Source organism: Diabrotica undecimpunctata, chromosome 5 (genome assembly GCF_040954645.1).
Source record: "Diabrotica undecimpunctata isolate CICGRU chromosome 5, icDiaUnde3, whole genome shotgun sequence".
Lineage (NCBI taxonomy): Eukaryota > Metazoa > Arthropoda > Insecta > Coleoptera > Chrysomelidae > Diabrotica > Diabrotica undecimpunctata.
In genome coordinates, this window is record NC_092807.1 from 101,777,215 (window position 1) to 101,796,435 (window position 19,221).

Here is a 19,221-nt window from a genome sequence, read left to right on the forward strand (position 1 = left end):
ACATGATTCAATAAGAATCAACAGAAAACAAAGAAACACCTGGACGACTGTGTGAGACGGAAGCAAGTTGTGTAGTCAGCGAAGACCCACCCAGGGTTGTAATACTACGAGAAGAAGACTTCAATTATACAAAGATAAAGGTAGACTTTCGACATAGTAAACGGATGTTATAAAGAGAGTTACAATAAACTGGATTTGCACGGCACAAAATCGTGAGTACTGGAGACAACTAAGGGAGGCCTATGTTCAGCAGTGAACCTTACAAGCTGTTGGTGAAAATAAAAATTTAACATCTATATCTCTTCAAAAATTAAAAAATGTTATTGTCCAAAATCTCGTCTGAAATCAACGATCTTTGGTTTTTATTCGAAAGTTATGTTAGCACAGATATGATATAATTTTTTCTTATACTTCGTGTGCAAAAAATAATCCGAAAAACTAAAATTGTAAATATTATTTCTATTAATTTAACAATTGTAATTATAACGGACCTAACTACCTGTTAATTAATTCGAATGAAAACTGATAAAACGGTAAATAATTGATGAAAACAAAAATTAATAATAAATGACAACTAAAACTTAAATGTTCTTACCTTTTTCATAATGTTAGCATTAATATATATGTCTTATAAAAATATTAGTTAATAACATTACTGTATAATTTAATATAATTTGTAAAATATTATTCACTAAACTATTTTTGACGATACTTTTACTATATGCTATAACTTCGTAATTAAAAAACCACAGTTCGATTTGTTATATCTGGCATGACTAATTATCTATCATAATACACAAATAGTTGAATGTTTATACATAGTAGACAAAGAATATCTATCCTCTCTCAATAATAAATATCAGTAAATTTCATAACAATTAGAGAACTACTTCCAACTAAGTTTAATAATTCATTGATCATTTTAATATATTTGTTTGGAAATTCTTACCTAGATGGCACCTTACGCTTGTTTCTTTAAAATTTTATATTTTCATTTTAGTGTATGTTGTTAGTCTTAATGATATAATAACTAAATAACATGGATTGTTATACCACAAAATAAGACATCATTCTTAATCAGTTGGCTGGCCAACAAAAAGCAAGCAACTACAAGCAACAAGTCAGTGAGTAACTTAGTCCGGTCCGGATAGTGGTAGTGTGCATATTTGAAATATCATTACGTTGTGTCTAATTCCATTTTTTAGTAATAATAATAGTCCAGTCGTCAGAGATCCGACCTCTAAAAATCATACGAACAAGCTGAATTTTCCTGAGAATATGAATTTGGGACCTCAAAAAAGATGCAAAAAAGTTTACCAATTGTACCCCAAGGCTTTGCCTTAAAACCTCCCTCTTAGGTGGTGGGTCAAAAAATTTGATCTGTACGCCGTAAGAAAAATCTTTCAAATAAAAATTGTAGCTGAGATAATTTTGAATAAAAATGTTTATTAGTATTTTTCTGTAAAATGTACCGTTCTCTTAGAAACGATGTTTGAAGCGATCGGTGAGTTTACATGTCAGGTACGCGCGCGAAATCAATTTTAAATAAAATTTGTATCAACTCGACGGTAAAAATTTGATATCTTTTGATCAGAGTGTCCTATCGACAAAAATCAAAATTCGTTTTATTAAAATCTTTTAAATAAATAAACGTTGCGCAATTTTTGCCATTTTTTACGATTCTTGCGAGATCAATAAAATTTATTACTTCCATTGACTGCTTGCTATAAAATTTCCATTTCAAAACTCATTAAGTTTCTAGATTATATTCACTTGGTATGGGTTCAGACCTATCTGTAACGTAGCATGAAAAATCTGTCTCTGTATATATATATATATATATATATATATATATATATATATATATATATATATATATATATATTTCTATCAAATAACCATATGACTGTACATTTAAAACCAGATTTATTGTTGTATGGTATTACGGCTTGGACCCAAGCCTTGGCACCAATTGTTGGTAAATCGTAAATAGTTAAAGTCTGTCCAGGACGTCCAACCAAGCGTCATACCCTGATTAAAAAATGATTTAAACGGTACTAAAACAGACCTATTGACCTATTAGATGTATGAGGTGGTAAAGTCAATATGATTATTCCATTATCTCTTGAATAATCTATGCCTTCCATAAACAATTGTGACTGATGATTGTTCATTATTAAAAGCTTCTCTGGAATAATCAATGTGACGAACAATGTGTCTTAAAAATTTAATAAAATTATCTGTCGTTCATCCTGCTAGATGAACTAAATCCAATGCTCCCATTTAAAGAGAATCGCATCATTCTTAATGGATCAAACCTTTGTCTCGGCAATACCCATGCCGATGGAAGAGAATTACCACTAGCAGCGATAATATTGACTTGTGTAAATAATTTTCCTCATTCCCTGGAAGTAATTTGGCCCACCTGATGCCGTCCTTTAGCGCTTATATTTATCTGAACCTTTTGAATCGTAGTTACGCAAGTTTCATGGAGGTTATCTTGAAATTCTTTAACGGTGGTTGGATTGAAGCTAGATATCCAAGCCAAACTGGTGATATTGTTTTTACTAGCATACTCAAAGGCTAACCTTCTTGTCGCCTTTCTCAAATCCTTTCTGTCTGGCTGCAATACCATAATTACCAAGAGCTGATTTTGTAACACCGTAAGTATTCTTAAGCACTTTTACGTAAACATAAGTTTCCAGTAAGGACTTCCATAACTGTTAGTTTCATGTTCCCAGAGTTAAAAGTTCTGTTTGTTTGTCTTTTATAAGTTCAAGCCATATTTCTGAAAAATAAAATGAAATTGTCACCATTAAAAAACTTTAACTTTGTATGGGGTCGGTATGAACAGCATAAACCTCTAGACAAATTTTAGATATATTAATTAACACAACACACGTAAAACAAATCTTATGTACACGGTTACCTGCTAAATAAATAATAACATCAAGAAATTTTAACGACCAGCAAAGACTTTTGTGGTCATTTATGGATAAAACTCTACATAAGAACTACGAAAATATGATATTTATACTTACATCGCGCAAAAACGTACCGGCACCAATAATGACACAGTCAACACTGAATTCATTCACTAATCTATCGTGGCAATCGTTTAAGCTTGCTCTAGTGGCTCCCGGTGTCCAAACCCTCCCCGTCCTCCCCTACATAGATTTGCTCCCCTATTTAATATTTTAGTAAAATGTAGCTAAAGTGTTCTGATTGTGTTCACGAAAGTTCGAAAAGCCAAACCTTACTTTTCAGGTAAGTCATTTTTAAAATATACCTATACTTCATCTAATTTACATACCGTTGCACGTCATCCGCGTCATAACACGTGAGGTCACATGATACCATCGAGCAAAAAGACAAAAGAGGGAATCTAATCGTTATGAAAAGGAGACCAAAAAAGTGGCTTCTGATGGCGGACATATCCGGAAATGCAAATGCGCCAAATTTAAATTTCATGACACTTTACAATAATCATACAGTGGTGTAGGGGTTCTAATTTATCTATTTATTTGTTATATTACATAATATTAATATTACATAATATTAATACATAATACACTTAAAATACTTTTTTTAACACTAGAACACAATAAAATTTTAATTAAATAATAACAATAATGGTCTAAAATGTGAAACAATTGTTAAAAAACTTCAATAGAAAATACAAATAATCGTTCATGTGACAGTTGGGACAAACAATAACATCAGCCATAACATAACCCAACTAAATTTGATTTCTTAAACAAGGAAAGAGTCTCTCTTTCCTTGTTTAATGTGGCCTCTCAAGATGGCACTTCCTGTCTAACAATATTTTTGCCCCCACTACCTTTACATTCCCTCTTTTGTCTTTTTGCTCGATGCATGATACCAACACGAAATATTTAGGCGGTAGGTGTGTTCTTTTTTAGAATCACTTTGCCGAGTGCACTGGCATTACAGCCACTAGACATATTTTATTATATACGAGTAGAAATAATATTTAAAGATTTCTATTAATGTTAACTTAAAGAAATACACAATAATATGTTTCATTTAATTTGTATAAATGCATTATAAAGCGTTTTTATGAAGAACATTTGTTCGGAACACACTGTAACTGTAATCGAACAAAGGTGATATTTTGGCCTAAATTGGTAACACTTATTTGAGAGTTGCGGTGTTGACACTTTTTATTTTACAAAAATAAAATAAATATCTATGTATTCCATTTTACATCTTTATACGACGCATACAAGCGGCTCAAACTGTTTTTAACAAGATTATTTTTTAACTCTTGTTTTGTTTCTATTTATTTACATTAAATATTAATTTGTTTTGTTGTTTAATCCACTTTTGAAATAATTATGTGACTTTTTTAGTTAAAATGGATTCAGGATTTTTTTATACTTTGGCAACTATGTCAACTTCGATCTATGTCAATGATAATGACGTGCAAAGGTAAGTAAATTAGATGGACTGTATATCATCACAATCATCAAGTTTAGTACGTTATTATACGTCATAGAAGGCTCTCTTCCTCTCTTACATATCTCTAGGTCCCTTAAGCTAGCGGGGACACATGAGCGGAATTAAATTTAACCTACGTAATATTTTTTCACCAATTTTTCACTAATTTATTACCACCCTAATAATTTTTCACCACCAAACCAACCTTAATGGGAGCGATTCTGCTGGCTTAAGGTTCAAGCTAGCAGAATTCAAAAAAAAACTTTATGTTGATGGCATATTTTTTCACCAATTTTTCACTAATTTATTACCACCCTAATAATTTTTCACCACCAAACCACCCTTAATGGGAGCGATTCTGCTGGCTTAAGGTTTAAGCTAGCAGAATTCAGAAAAAAAACTTTTTGTTGATGGCATATTTTTTCACTAATTTTTCACTAATTTATTACCACCCTAATAATTTTTCACCACCAAACCATCCTTAATGGGAGCGATTCTGCTGGCTTAAGGTTTAAGCTAGCAGAATTCAAAAAAATAATTTTTTGTTGATGGCATATTTTTTCACCAGTTTTTCATTAATTTATTACCACCCTAATAATTTTTCACCATCAAACCACCCTTAAGGGGAGCGATTCTGCTGGCTTAAGGTTCAAGCTAGCAGAAAAAAAAATATTTATGATATACCACAGTGTTCTGCTAGGTTTTTACGAATTTATTACGACTTTAGTAATTTTTCTCCCCTTATTACCCCTTTAACAGAAATTAAATAAATTTGCGAGTGTGTGTGTGTGTGTGTGTGTGTGTGTGAAAAACACTTCTGTTGTAATAACTGGTATATTTAATTAAAAATTACTACTTACCTATTACTTATTAATTACTTACTAAGACTACTACAAATTTCACTGAAGATGGACTGATACGTCCGAAAACGTTTTGAACTTAATCCTTTAGGATTTTTAAAATTTAATTAAATATACCAATCACAACAGTGTTTTACTTCAATGTTCAATGTTAAATGAGTTTTTTAACTATATGATATACAGCCAACTCACGGGAATGATCCCTTTTTAAGTAGTAAAATTTTGTTAAAAAATAGGCAATGTACAAAACAACAATATTGCAATGTTTAGCATATAAAAAAGTTGGTGAAGTTGGTGTTTGTGTAAATTCTAGCATTTAAAGATGTAAACTACTTTCCTTATTTGAATTTCTAGTATTTATGGGAATTATCTTCCACACTGACACATACGGATTTCAAGATTGGAGGGTTATTGGAAAACAGATCCACTATTCAACTTAAAATCTTTTTTGTAGAACTTCGGAAGAGATCTTTTTCTTATAATTTTAAGGTGCTTAATGTTCATCCATAATCCAATGGGACCGAATGTTATTCCTGAAGATCGGTTTTATAGAATAAGAACAGTTATAGACTTTTTATTAATAAAATGACTGCTCTGCGTTATCCAGTAAAAGAATTATCGCTAGATGAATCGATGGTACCGTGGAAAGTTAGACTTAGTTTTAAACAATATACTAAACAAAAGACATAAAAGACGATATCAAGGTTAGAATTAATTCGTAAATTAATTTATAAAAAAGCAAAGAAAGACGGAATATCGCACGCGAACATTTACCTATAAATAATTGCTAATAAATCGGACAAACGCGAAACGAAAACGAAAAGATGCAGAGTATATCCTATCCTAAAAATAAGAAAAAACCCAATTTATGAGTGTGTGGATTGTGCCGAGAAACCAGATCTCTCCGTGGGCGATTCTTTCAAACATTTCCATAACCAAAATAAATAAGTTAATATTTTTTTGTAATAACCTTTAATTTTTACCTATATTCAACTAACAATGAATGAAAAATCGACGAAGAATTACAATACAAATATCTTTAAATTTTTAAAATGCTGCTAATATAAATTTATTTTACCACGCAAATAATCTATATCAGCTGTTCTGACCAACCGGTAATTTCGGTCTCATTTGAATATACCTGCTTAAAATATTTATATCCTAAAATGTTTTCCAATATAAATTCTTTATGTTATACACCTAATCTTAAAATTATGTTTTGACCAATCGTTAATACTCTTCTTATTTAAATAATATTAAAATATTAAATACCTAAATTATTTTTCAAATTTTCATATACCTAATGAATACAAATCTTTTAACAATAGGTGTGTATGGTCCCGACGACCCTCCTTTACAATCAGATAAATAAGGTAATAGACGTAATAAAATTATTTCAATTTGAATATTTCTTACCTGGTAATTTATTCTGTGAAATATAAAAATTCCATTGTATTTACTAAAACTCAACTTGATTTCAGTTATTTTATATTTATAAAAGGGACTAACGATTCGATTTCGCTTAGCCATGTAATACGACTCGAATCAGAGTCAATTTTTTAAAACAGGTAAAATTTATAGTTTTTGGAATGTGTGTTTTCATATTTTTAATATTTAAACATTGAAAAAATAAATATTAGTTAGTATAGAATAACATTTGAAAATGTTTTTCAATTAGGGTAGTTGAGAAAAACATGACTAGGCTGGTAAAAATATAGTAAAATTCTAGCAGAGCACTCTTGTGTTTTCAAAAAGATATTTTATTCACCTAGCGTCAATGTGTATCTTGTTGAATGTTTCCCATTAACTGAGGCTTAGGGGGTCAAAAATTATAAGGGTGGATCAAATTTAGTAAAAACCAGGCAAGCAATTTATATTTTCAGTTACAAGTAGAATACAGTAAAATTATAAAAATAGCTAAATAAGCTAAATAGCTAAAAATTATAAAAATTTTTTATCACCTTAAATTTTAACGTAGTAGAATTATTGACTCCTCATAGAGGGTAGTTGAAGGGTGAAAAATTACTAGGATGGTAATGTATTAGTACAAATCTAGCATAATACTGTAGTATCTCATATTTCCGAAAAGATTTGCTTTGCATTCAACCAGCGTAAATGTGTAGATGGTGGAATTGGTGAAGTTGGTTAACATTTAGTAAAAACTAACCAGAGAGTTTCTTATTTTATTTACAAATAGTATTTAGTAAAATTATAAAACAAAACTTCTTTAATTTAAACGTAGCAGAACTATTCACTTCCACTAAGGGTTAGTCGAGGGATAAAAAATTACTAAGTTGGTAATAAATTCGTAAAAACTTAAAACGTAAAAACTCTGTGGTATATCATAAATAATTTTTTTTAATTACGCTGGCTCGAATATTAAGCTAGCAGGAACGTTTCCAAATAAGATTGGTTTAGAGATGGAAACTTATCAGGGTAAAAATACTTTTTTATGTCAGTTATAAGTAGAGGATAGTAAAATTGTAAAAAAAGATTTTTTTCACGTTAAATTTTAACCTAACAGAATTATTGACTTATCACAAGGGGTAGTGTAGGTGTGAAAAATTACTAGGGTGGTAATAAATTAGTAAAAACTTCAATATTCAGCTAGTAGGAAAGTTTTCGAATAGGTTTATGGGAGCAAAATTATCAGGTTGGTCAAAGTTTAGTATAAACTTAACAAAACATTTTTTTATTTTAGTTATAAGTACTGGACAGTAAATTTGAAAAAAAAATTTCTCCTTAAATTTTAATCTAACACAATTATTGACTTTTCACGAGGGGTAGTTAAGGGGTGAAAAATTACTAGGAGTAAAAACCTAGCAAAACACTGTGGTATATTATAAATATGTTTTTTTAATTCTGCTAGCTTGAACCGCAAGCCAGCAGAATGGCTCCCCTTAAGGGTGGTATAATGGTGAAACAATATTAGGGTGGTAATAAATTAGTGAAAAATGGGTGAAAAAATATGACATCATCAAAAAGTTTTTTTTTTAATTCTGCCATCTTGAACCTTCAGCCAGAAGAACCGCTCCCATTAAGGGTGGTTTGGTGGTGAAAAATTATTAGGGTGGTAATAAATTAGTGAAAAATGGGTGAAAAAATATGTCATCAACAAAAAGTTTTTTTTTGAATTCTGCTAGCTTGAACCTTAAGCCAGCAGAATCGCTCCCATTAAGGGGGGTTTGGTGGTGAAAAATTATTAGGGTGGTAATAAATTAGTGAAAAATTGGTGAAAAAATATGCCATCAACAAAAAGTTTTTTTTTTGAATTCTGCTAGCTTGAACCTTAAGCCAGCAGAATCGCTCCCCTTAAGGTTGGTTTGGTGGTGAAAAATTATTAGAGTGGTAATAAATTAGTGAAAAATGGGTGAAAAAATATGTCATCAACAAAAAGTTTTTTTTTTGAATTCTGCTAGCTTGAACCTTAAGCCAGCAGAATCGCTCCCATTAAGGGGGGTTTGATGGTGAAAAATTATTAGGGTGGTAATAAATTAGTGAAAAATTGGTGAAAAAATATGCCATCAACAAAAAGATTTTTTATTTTATTATTCTGCTAGCTTGAACCTTAAGCCAGCAGAATCGCTCCCATTAAGGGTGGTTTGGTGGTGAAAAATTATTAGGGTGGTAATAAATTAGTGAAAAATGGGTGAAAAAATATGCCATCAACAAAAAGTTTCTTTTTTGAATTCTGCTAGCTTGAATCTTAAGCCAGCAGAATCGCTCCCCTTAAGGTTGGTTTGGTGGTGAAAAATTATTAGGGTGGTAATAAATTAGTGAAAAATGGGTGAAAAAATATTACGTAGGTTAAATTGGATTCCGCTCATGTGTCCCCGCTAGCTTAAGGGTCCTCATATCTCTGGTCATAGGCCTATGCTCCTATGCACACTACGCTTTAGTGTAAGGTGAGTTGCATGAGGATCGCCAGCTCATGACTCATGACAGCTTTTGGAAGAGACAGATAAAGTAAGCATCATCTGATAAAGTCTACTAAGCCAGAAAGAGGTACAAAATAAACATTTTTTTAAGTCTTAGTAAAAATTAATCAAAATGGAGATACTAAAATCACCGAAGACCATGTCAGTGAGTGGTGATACTGCAGTGAATCGGAAGAAATTTAAAAATTTATTTGAACTGTATAGCAATGAATATAATAACAGACGCATCTATATTCGCATAATAATATTCGTTGGTAACATAACCCGAATGCGAAAGTTGGCTGTCAGCCACGATACTGACCGTCAGCTGTCATGATCAGTGACGGGACATGTGACGTCTGTCATAGTTTAATGTATATTGTAAATTGTAATTGACAGATGTTGAATAATTTAATAAAAAATTAGTAAAAACAAAATGCCAGAAGTAGATATTGAATGGCCATGGCAATACAATTTTCCACCGTTTTTCACATTACAACCACATCCTGAAACAAGAGCAAAACAAGTAGATGCATGGAAATCATTAATTTTAAACTTTTGCGAGCAAACCAAAACATACACCCTAGATGTAAGAGATACAAACCAGTCACCTTTATTTAATAATTCATTAATAAACAGAAAATTAGACCAAACGGTTATAATCTCTATACTAAGCGAATTACAAAAAAGTGGCCATGCATCTCCGGTAGATAAAAATAAAAACCGGTGGGAAATCTATTGGCATACCCTAGAGGAATGGGCTAGCATTATATATGATTCTATTTGTGAAAGAGGTATGCAAAATACAGTGGTTACACTATTTGAACTCACACAAGGAGAGGATGTTTCAGATGCAATATTTTTTGGAATGAATCAAGAGGTACTTATTAAAGTTTTGAGGGCTCTGGAAAATGAAAGAAAATGTGAACTTATACTAGAAGATGATATACAAGGAGCAAAATTTTTCTAACTATTCATATAGTGCATTTCGTGAGATCCAAGTGATAAATTCCAAATTATCTGTGCCACACCTGATCAACTAATGGGCATTTATGATTTTACTATAAAAAAATATTTTATTATATATAGTGTGAACTACCTATGTTTTTTAATTCAATGTTCATCCACTAATGTTATAGATACATAGGTGAAATGTTTCATAATTTTATTTTATATTCTTTATTATTAAATAAAAAGTATTTGTAAAAGTGTGTGGGATATGATATTTCCCTAGGTACCTCTAATTACCAAAATTATTTAGTATTGTTAATTGACATCTTCATTGACAAATCAGGTTTTGTTGAGAAAAGTTAAAAGAAAATATTAGCCTAAGATTACACTATAGGATTACTACATTCATAACTTAGTTAATCAAACTTGTACATGTTTTTTATATCAAATTAAAGCTAATTTTTTTCTTAATATGATGGTATAATTTTGACTGAGAAACATGTCAAAATTTAAGTGTCAGTCTTTGTGTGAGTTTTTAAAGTATGTGTCAGTAGTCTATCAACTAGTCTACACAGACACTTCGTCTAAGGTCTAAGTCGACAAGCAACCCTAGTGGAGTCATACATTGCCATGTGCCAATGTATGCCAATCAATTGCCATTGATTAATTCCTTTTGTAACTTAAACATCACAGTTGTTAAAGATGTAACTCAAAGTTAATCAAACTCCATTTAAAGGGTTTTTACCAACATATTTAGTAGCTTCAAACATGTACATCCAGATAGCACTGATGATGGAATAGTTATTACAAAAACATTCTGTGATGTAGCCTGATAGGGTTTTTATTATTATACTTATTATAAAGGATTTTTTTTTAAATTATAATAATATGCACACAATCAATAAAAAAAAACCGTTTTTTCATCAGAGAATCCATTGAAAGCAGGTTTAGAATACTTTAGTAACAAACTAGTATTAAAATAAATGCGATAAAATTAGTGTGTATACATTGGATTGAAATTGATTATGATTGCCATTTCCAAACTTATTTTAAAGTGTAACATCTCTATTATGACAAGAATATAGCCATGAAGCTAAAGAAGCAATTAACACTTCTAAACAACTGGAAGATTTACAAGTCTAATAATTGCCTGACAAGTATTTATGAACTACTCTCCTCAGATCTTTCTAAATTAGGGCCAAAATTATTTTTAAACAATTTTCTACAATCAACCAATGTTTTTAGGAAGTTCAGAAAAATAGAACATCACTTTTATTGAACAAGTGAACAAAACAGTATATAATAAACATGTGTAGTGAATCTTTTTCAAAGTACTGAAACACTCACCAAAGATAATATATTTACCTCTCAAGCTACATAGCTCAAAGGGAAGTATATTATCTTTGGTGCTGAATGATGGTTGGATTCTCATTACAAAAGTAAAAAATATTGATAAGGTTGCTGCTTCGAAGGCACTGACAAACTATGAAATATAAATTTACCTAATGAAGCTCCAATTCACTAAGTTGTTAAATTGTAGGTCTCCTATATATGTGTACACTTAATGATACAGAACACGGATTAACATAGAGGAGCAGCTTAGGATTAAAATTGAGTAAGGTACATTTTCATGTCATTAAAAGTGAAGTGAATTTTTATAAAAAGACACAATTTTAAATTATTATTATAAATTTATTGATAAACACCAGAGGTTCATATAAAGCAATAAAGTAATTAGGGGCATAGCTTTCTTATTGTTAACTGCAAAAAAAAAAACAAAAGAAATGTGATGCAACAGATTGTGTGACCACACACTATGTGGAGTAGTAACAGTCCCATGCATATTTTTAAATAAAATGAATTGAATCGAATAAATTAAATTAAAAACTATCACTATACTAGGATTCCACTATTTGGAAGAGTGATTTCATCGTTTGAAGGCAGAGAAGTGGGGAAAGACGTATGAAAATCCAGTGGCATACACTAACTTTTATTTCAACGTTAATTATATTATATTTTTAAATATTATTTGTTCGAAATAGGCCACAATATAAATTTATTTACAGGTTCTTACTGAAGTTTCGATCTCTACATCCAAAGACCGTTTTATTATTATATATTTATATAATCTTATATTATTTATTTTCTTTGTTTTTTCTAACTTTAAAAACGGTCTCTGGAATAGAGATCGAAACGTCAGTATATTAACCATGTAAATAGATATATTGTGGCTTATTTTCAAAATTCTCTATAAAAATACAGAATTCCACAAGCAAAAAGCTGTCTCTCTTTATAGCGATCAAAACGTCAGTAAATTAAACATTTGAATATATTTTGTGGCTTATTCCCTACATTCCCCTAAAAATACAGAATGCCATAAGCAAAAAGCTATAATTGATGGATTTGACCGTTACTTGATGGAAATTCATTTTATGTAACAATAAAACACTGAAAACTTTGTTTTCAAAACTTCCACAAAATGTATTATAAAATCTTATCACTACAGCTATTTCGGCAGAGTGCCTTTTTCAAGTGATCTGTTTTTGGTATGCATTTACACTTTATAGTCTTTAACGAAGCCACTTTATAGTATTTAACCAACTTGAGACAAACAGTTCTCCCATCCTCAACCTATTTGGTTAAAGACTATAATGTGTAAATGCATACCAAAAAAAGATCACTTGAGAAAGGTACTCTGACGAAACAGCTGTAGTGATAAGATTTTATAATAAATTTTGTGGAAGTTTCAAAAACAAAGTTTTCAGTGTTTTATGTTACAAAAAGCTATATAATAAATTTGTAAAAAGCTTATTGATGGAACAACTCGGTTGTTCGTCCATTATATTTTAATAAGCACAGAATATAATTAAAAATTTACTATAAAACGACACACTCCAATAACACTAGAATTTTCACCACAAACTTCAACCGCAAAAAATATCACAAAAGGCAACAGAAGCACCGCCTATGTAAATGAACGTTTCTTCGGCAGGTGCGGTGGTATTACCGCTACGATGCTTTACAAATTCCCAAGTTGCCAAGTTTTTGAAACGGAATGGGAATGAAATCTAATATATCAATTTTTATTTTATAAACTTAAACATATAACAAAACTGAACATACAATTCAATACAATTTTGTGTTCAATTTTTACTATTGAAAAAACTCATTTTTTTGGAATTTTTATGTTGGTAATAATCGCTGCGTCGAAGAATTCAGGTTTGTATGACCATAACTGCTGCTTGTCAACAAGAATCGGCTACACTGTACGGCATCTTGTGGTTACATCTGCTATAGTGAAGCACAAATAAATGTACTAATTATACTTTCTATGATTTCGGATGGGAAAACACAAATTAAACATGCAGTTTTAATTTAAATTTAAGGACATTCGGCGTTTAAATGATGAAATCACTCTTCCAAATAGTGGAATTTTACTATATATGCTTGGACAATAAAAAAGCTACACTTCCCACAAAAGTTTGTCATTTCAAAAGTTATTGCAGTTTCTAGCATTTTGTTGAGTAAGTTAAGTACTGTTAGTGTATTCGCCGGAAGTCCAGATGGTGAATAATGAAAATTTATGTTGAATTATAGAACCAAAGAGTGGAAAATATCACAATACCTTACAAGACATATTTTTTATAGACAAATTATATGATAAATTGTTATTGTTATTGTAGGGATCAGTTTTAAAAAATAAAAAAATGTAAAGATTGTTCAGACTATAGGACAATATCACTAATAAGCCATACCCTCAAAATATTTATAAAGGTGATTCATGGAAGATTATATAGAAAACTAGATGATATGGATGATACTCAGTTTGGGTTCCACAAGGGACTAGGAATGAGAGAGGCATTGTTTGCTTTTAATGTCCTCTCTCAAAGATGCTTAGATATGAACCTAGATATTTATTCCTGTTTCATCGACTTCGAGGAGGCATTCGACAGGGTCCGACATGAAAAACTAATAGAAGTACTGAGAAACAAAGATATAGACAGACGAAACTTACGAATCATTATCAATCTGTATTGGAATCAAAAGGCCAATATAAAGATAGAAGAACAAAAGTCCGAAAATATAAATATAAAGAGAGGAGTAAGACAGGGCTGTACAGTGAAGCCATATTCCAGGAAGCGATAGCGGATCTGGGTGATGGAATCTCTGTAAACGGAAGAATAGTAAATAACATAAGATTCACTGATGACACCGTTATAATGGCAGACACCCTGGAATCGCTACAAGAAGTGGTAAATAGAATTAACGATTATTGCATTAGAAACGGACTAAAAATAAATATGAGAAAAACTAAATTTATGATTGTCTCAAAAACGCAACATGGAAATGAAAGATTAATTATAGAGCAAACCCAAATAGAAAAAGTAGAGACATACAAATATCTGGGAACCTGGGTTGATGACAAAAATGACCAACACAGAGAAATCAAAGTCCGAATTGAACCTGCAAGGCAAGCATTTGTGAAAATGAAGAAAATGCTTACCAACAGAGACCTTCAGTTGCATCTCAGATTGAGGGCTCTAAGATGTTACATATTTTCTATCTTACTATACGGAATGGAAGCTTGGACATTGAAGAAACAACACATAAGAAAAATAGAATCGTTCGAAATGTGGTGTTACAGAAGAATATTAAAAATTCAGTGGGTTCAAAGGATTACCAATGCTGAGGTACTACGACGTCTAAATAAGGAGTTAGAAATTATGAACAGCATAAAAAGAAGAAAACTAGAGTATTTGGGTCACATAACCAGAGGAGAAAAATATGAGCTGCTGAGAATTATTATGCAAGGAAGAAGAAGCATAGGAAGAAGACGCATCTCCTGGCTGAGGAACCTTAGAGAATGGTTTAACTGTAGTTCACTACAACTTTTCAGAGCAACAGCCAACAAAGTGACCATAGCCGTTATGATATCCAACCTCCGATAGGAGATGGAACTTTAAGAAGAAGAATGTGAACTCTATTTTTAATTTTGTTGCCAATGTTTTGTGATAAAACATTTTCAACATTGTCAAACTAAAGGTACTTTTTCAAGAGTAAAATTCATATTTTTGGAAAAACTGTTGAGTTGAAAGAATTTGATAACCTATGGTTGCATTTTGGGTTCTAGTCCTTGTAGAAGTTTCTATGTACATTATTGAATGTAGAATGTTATTATGAATATATTACCAAACTATTTGTCCTTGTCAATAATTGTGTTTTATTTCTTTTCTCAAATTTGGGACTAGTTTTCCCCTTTGCCAAAAAAAAATATAAAATAGAGGTATGTAGATTTAGAAGCTCATTTTATTTTTACACCAAAACTTTGAAACATTAATATTGTTTAACATTGTTTTATTTTTGATAGTCTTTACTATTTAGTACAGTCAACCACTCATATAAAATCTTAGTATTACTTTTCACAAGTGCCACAAAAATACTTTTGTGCTGTAACATTTCTTTGCACAATGTGTAAATTTTATGTGCAATATTACATGCATTCCTTTATCTCTGCATCCCTTCTGCATTATTTCCCCCTTTTGTAAAAGAGCTAGGAATATCCAGTGGGTTTAGAACAATGTGACTTTCATTAACATTATTTAAAGTTGTTTTAAGGCGAATATACTTTTGATATGATTTACATCCACTATATTTTATACACTTTCCAAGTTTTGTCAAACACTCATATATGAAATATTCACTATTATCATCTAATTCACTATTATCTAGTCCACGGCACATAGTAGATAGTGCTAAATAACACTGACTCAAGTTAAGCGATTTTGAACCCCCTCTTTTCTCATATAACGCAATGTATTTCAGTATCCTAGGAATTAAATCATGAACATTATCGGGATTTCCATGATGAAGTCTTTTTAAAACTAAAAGCCATTTTTTTATTGGAGGAACCTTATTTTGGAATTTATCTTTATTCAAGGCAGCTTTAGCATATTCATTACAAAATACTTGGATTTCTATAGGGGTTTTGGTGGGTACAGATTTATGTAATGCATGTATGTTTGTCGACCCGAATTGTTGCAATCCTTTCAGCAGCTGATGTTTCTCTTCGGGTGTCCAATCCGATGCCATTTTCGATATTCCAGAATTTTCTTAATTTCTTAAGCCTTTTCAACTGCCGATTTGTGCCAGGATAAAAATAATACAAACTTTGATTAAATTTTTTTATCAAAAACTAACTCTTATGTTCAAATAAAAATAAATACAAATACAACAACAAATCATTAAATGTCATTAACACATAACCTTCTTCTTCTTCCATTCATTTGCTTGGTCTTAGCTACAAGGGCTATCCGGCCAGGATCTGTGTATACGTTTGTTAAAGATCCGTACCTAAGGTACCTCTGACGCATATTTCAAGAAAAATCATATAATTTTTATTAATTTTTACATAATTATATTCAGGAAAATTTCTCAATTTTTGGGCAGAAATTGTTTAAACAATTTTTTAAACAAATTCAAAATATCACCTTTTGTGCTCCAAAAAATATTTTTTAGGTTTTTGGGTGACTCTAAATAAGATCTATGTCATTTTTCTCAAAAGTTAATAGTTTTGGAGATATAGGCGATTTAAAATCCGAAAAATGCGATACCTAATATGCATTTTCGAGGCTTGAAAAATATGTAAATGAGTATTTTTGAGATTCAAGAGTATCTAAACTAAAGTATCAACATTGATTTTGGTGAGAAATCGGAGCAATATTTTCCGTAGCAGAAAAAGGTGATCTTTTGAATTTGAATTGTTTCCGGCAAAAATGTCCGGCACCCTTCAACCTTCGATTTGTTTAAACGGGGCATTTTTGAATAGGACTCTTCAAAGGACAGAATCAGTTTTTTTTTCAAATGGGAGCGGGCTCACAACATCGAATAAATAACAAATTAATTCTTTCAAATTAAAGCTTGTTAATTTTAGTGATTTATAAGAATATTGGACTTATTATTTAGTTTTTACATAAACCATAATATTTTTTTACAATTATCTGTAAATAATGGCTCATTCTGTCAGAAAATTTTAAAAGATTGTCTATCCAGCAATAGTCAACTGAAATTTAATTTTTAAACACGGCCTACTGTTAATGCACAAACAGGGTGAATCTTCAATATTTTGCTTCGAGTTAGAGATATCTGAAAAAGTTATTTGGAAAAGATGTTCCAAATATTATTATAACCCCACATAACAAAGTTTTATGTCAAAATTCGCACTTTTACTTTTTTCATTAATTGAAGAGCTTATTTCCAAAGTGTCTTAAATCCAAAATTTCGATTTTTTTAATTTTCTTTTTTTAAACTTTATAGATTTCTTCAAGTCTAGAATAAAGTTATATGTACCAAAACAACTTCTTATTTACCATTTAAAAGTGCATATGAAAATTGTAAAATTGTATAATTTGTATGAAAATCTGTAATTTCATGGATTTCATTATATGGATTTAAGACACTTTGGAAATAAGCTCTTCAATTGTAGTCAGGATTCTAAAACGGACAGTTGGCTGTCCCGAGATGCATCTTTAGACAGCCAATTGTAGATTTAGGATAGAGATTCCGATTTCTCTAACGCGAAGCAAAATGTCGAAAATTTACCCTGTTTGTGGATTCGCAGTAAGCCGCGTTTAAAATTTAAATTTCAGATGACTATCTTAAAAAAATGTGCACTATCAACATGTATGACTGTGCAAAATGTCAAATCTGTATGTATTTTAGTAGCTGATATATAGAGGTGTCTTCATCTTAAATGCGACACACTGTATAATAATGAATACTAGTGTTCAAGATGCATCGCGATAGCTGTAAAGAAATTAATTAGAAGGACTGAAAAGAATCGTCAGAGTCTTCTGAAGTCGAATCGTTGTCAGGTTGGATAACTATTGGTGCTATTGCCGGTAAAACAGGATATTCGTTTTCTATTTTTACAACATGAGCTTCGCAATTTTTCCACACATCGCTATTAATGCCACTAATTATTTCTCGAATATTCTCAATGGCCATTGCGCTTAATGTTGTTGACTGATTGTATTTTCGCAATCGTTTTTTTACGGTACCCCAAAACATTTCAATTGGATTAAAAATGCAATAGTATGAGGGTAATCGCAAAAGAGTATGGCCGTGCCTGCTGCAAATGGTGTCAATAACGTATTCGTTTTTAAAATTCCGACTTTTGATCATTCTAATTAATTCTTTCTTTACTGGAATCTTTTTAGGAACAGTGATGTTTTTAAGTTGCATAAATTTTAAAATTTCGTCCTTTTTCGTGTTATTATTAGGTATTTTATTTAATATGCGGGAATGATCCGACGCATTATCCATAACAATCACTGAATTCGGCGGAATATATAATTATATTCAGGAATCGAAATCTCTTAATTTTTCACGAATCAGTTCTAAAGTAGGCACTCTATTTTCTTTGTAAAAATTGTAAACTGTTCGCTGAATAACGTCTTTTGCAGCAGTGTCAATCCTACCCAATTTTTTATTTGGTCGCTTTTGTTTTAAGGAATGATCTGTAACTGTGAATAATTTAATAATTGTATATATCGTCTTATACCCGATTTTTTTAATACATGAATTCTCGAAACAATTGCATTATCAATTGTAAACTGTTCGCTGAATAACGTCTTTTGCAGCAGTGTCAATCCTACCCAATTTTTTATTTGGTCGCTTTCGTTTTAAGGAATGATCTGTAACTGTGCCTAATTTAATAATTGTATATATCGTCTTATACCCGATTTTTTTAATACATGCATTCTCGAAACAATTGCATTATCAGCCATCCCAATATTTTCTTTTTTCAAACACTCATACATATTTAAAACTATTCTTTGGGATTGTACGTGCAAATCTTTATTTTTTAATTCGGAGCTGTCATTAACATAATTGTCATTATTTATTGATAACACAGAAGTTGATGCATCTTAAAAAATGCCATCCTAGAAAAATATAATATTACTTATAACTTATATTACTTATACCTTATAATAAGCCTCCGCCTCTGCAAAAGGAAATATTTTAGGGTGTCA

The 19,221-nt window shown here is 30.8% G+C and overlaps 3 protein-coding genes across 6 annotated transcripts in view; 1 reads left to right on the forward strand and 2 right to left on the reverse strand.

Moving 5' to 3' along the window:
- LOC140441571 (probable peptidoglycan muropeptide transporter SLC46) overlaps positions 1-1,113 on the reverse strand; it is a 50,118-nt gene extending 49,005 nt beyond the window's left edge. Inside the window, exon 1 of one of the 4 annotated variants that reach the window (XM_072532387.1) lies at positions 950-1,113. The gene's annotated coding sequence lies outside the window, so the exon portion shown is untranslated. Of the gene's footprint in view, positions 1-595; positions 787-949 lie in introns of those variants that run through there. The other 3 variants (XM_072532392.1, XM_072532386.1, XM_072532391.1) reach the window with 3 other exon arrangements.
- Positions 1,114-9,589: 8,476 nt separating this feature from the next.
- Vps25 (vacuolar protein sorting 25) lies at positions 9,590-10,449 on the forward strand. Its single transcript, XM_072531103.1, has one exon. It carries the CDS (start codon positions 9,675-9,677, stop codon positions 10,206-10,208), a length of 534 nt encoding a protein of 177 aa, XP_072387204.1. The 5' UTR covers positions 9,590-9,674; the 3' UTR covers positions 10,209-10,449.
- A 5,029-nt stretch (positions 10,450-15,478) lies between these two features.
- On the reverse strand, positions 15,479-16,451 carry LOC140441572 (uncharacterized). Its single transcript, XM_072532393.1, has one exon. The coding sequence runs from the start codon at positions 16,277-16,279 to the stop codon at positions 15,695-15,697; it is 585 nt and encodes a 194-aa protein (XP_072388494.1). The 5' UTR covers positions 16,280-16,451; the 3' UTR covers positions 15,479-15,694.
- Between the last annotated feature and the right edge of the window lie 2,770 nt (positions 16,452-19,221).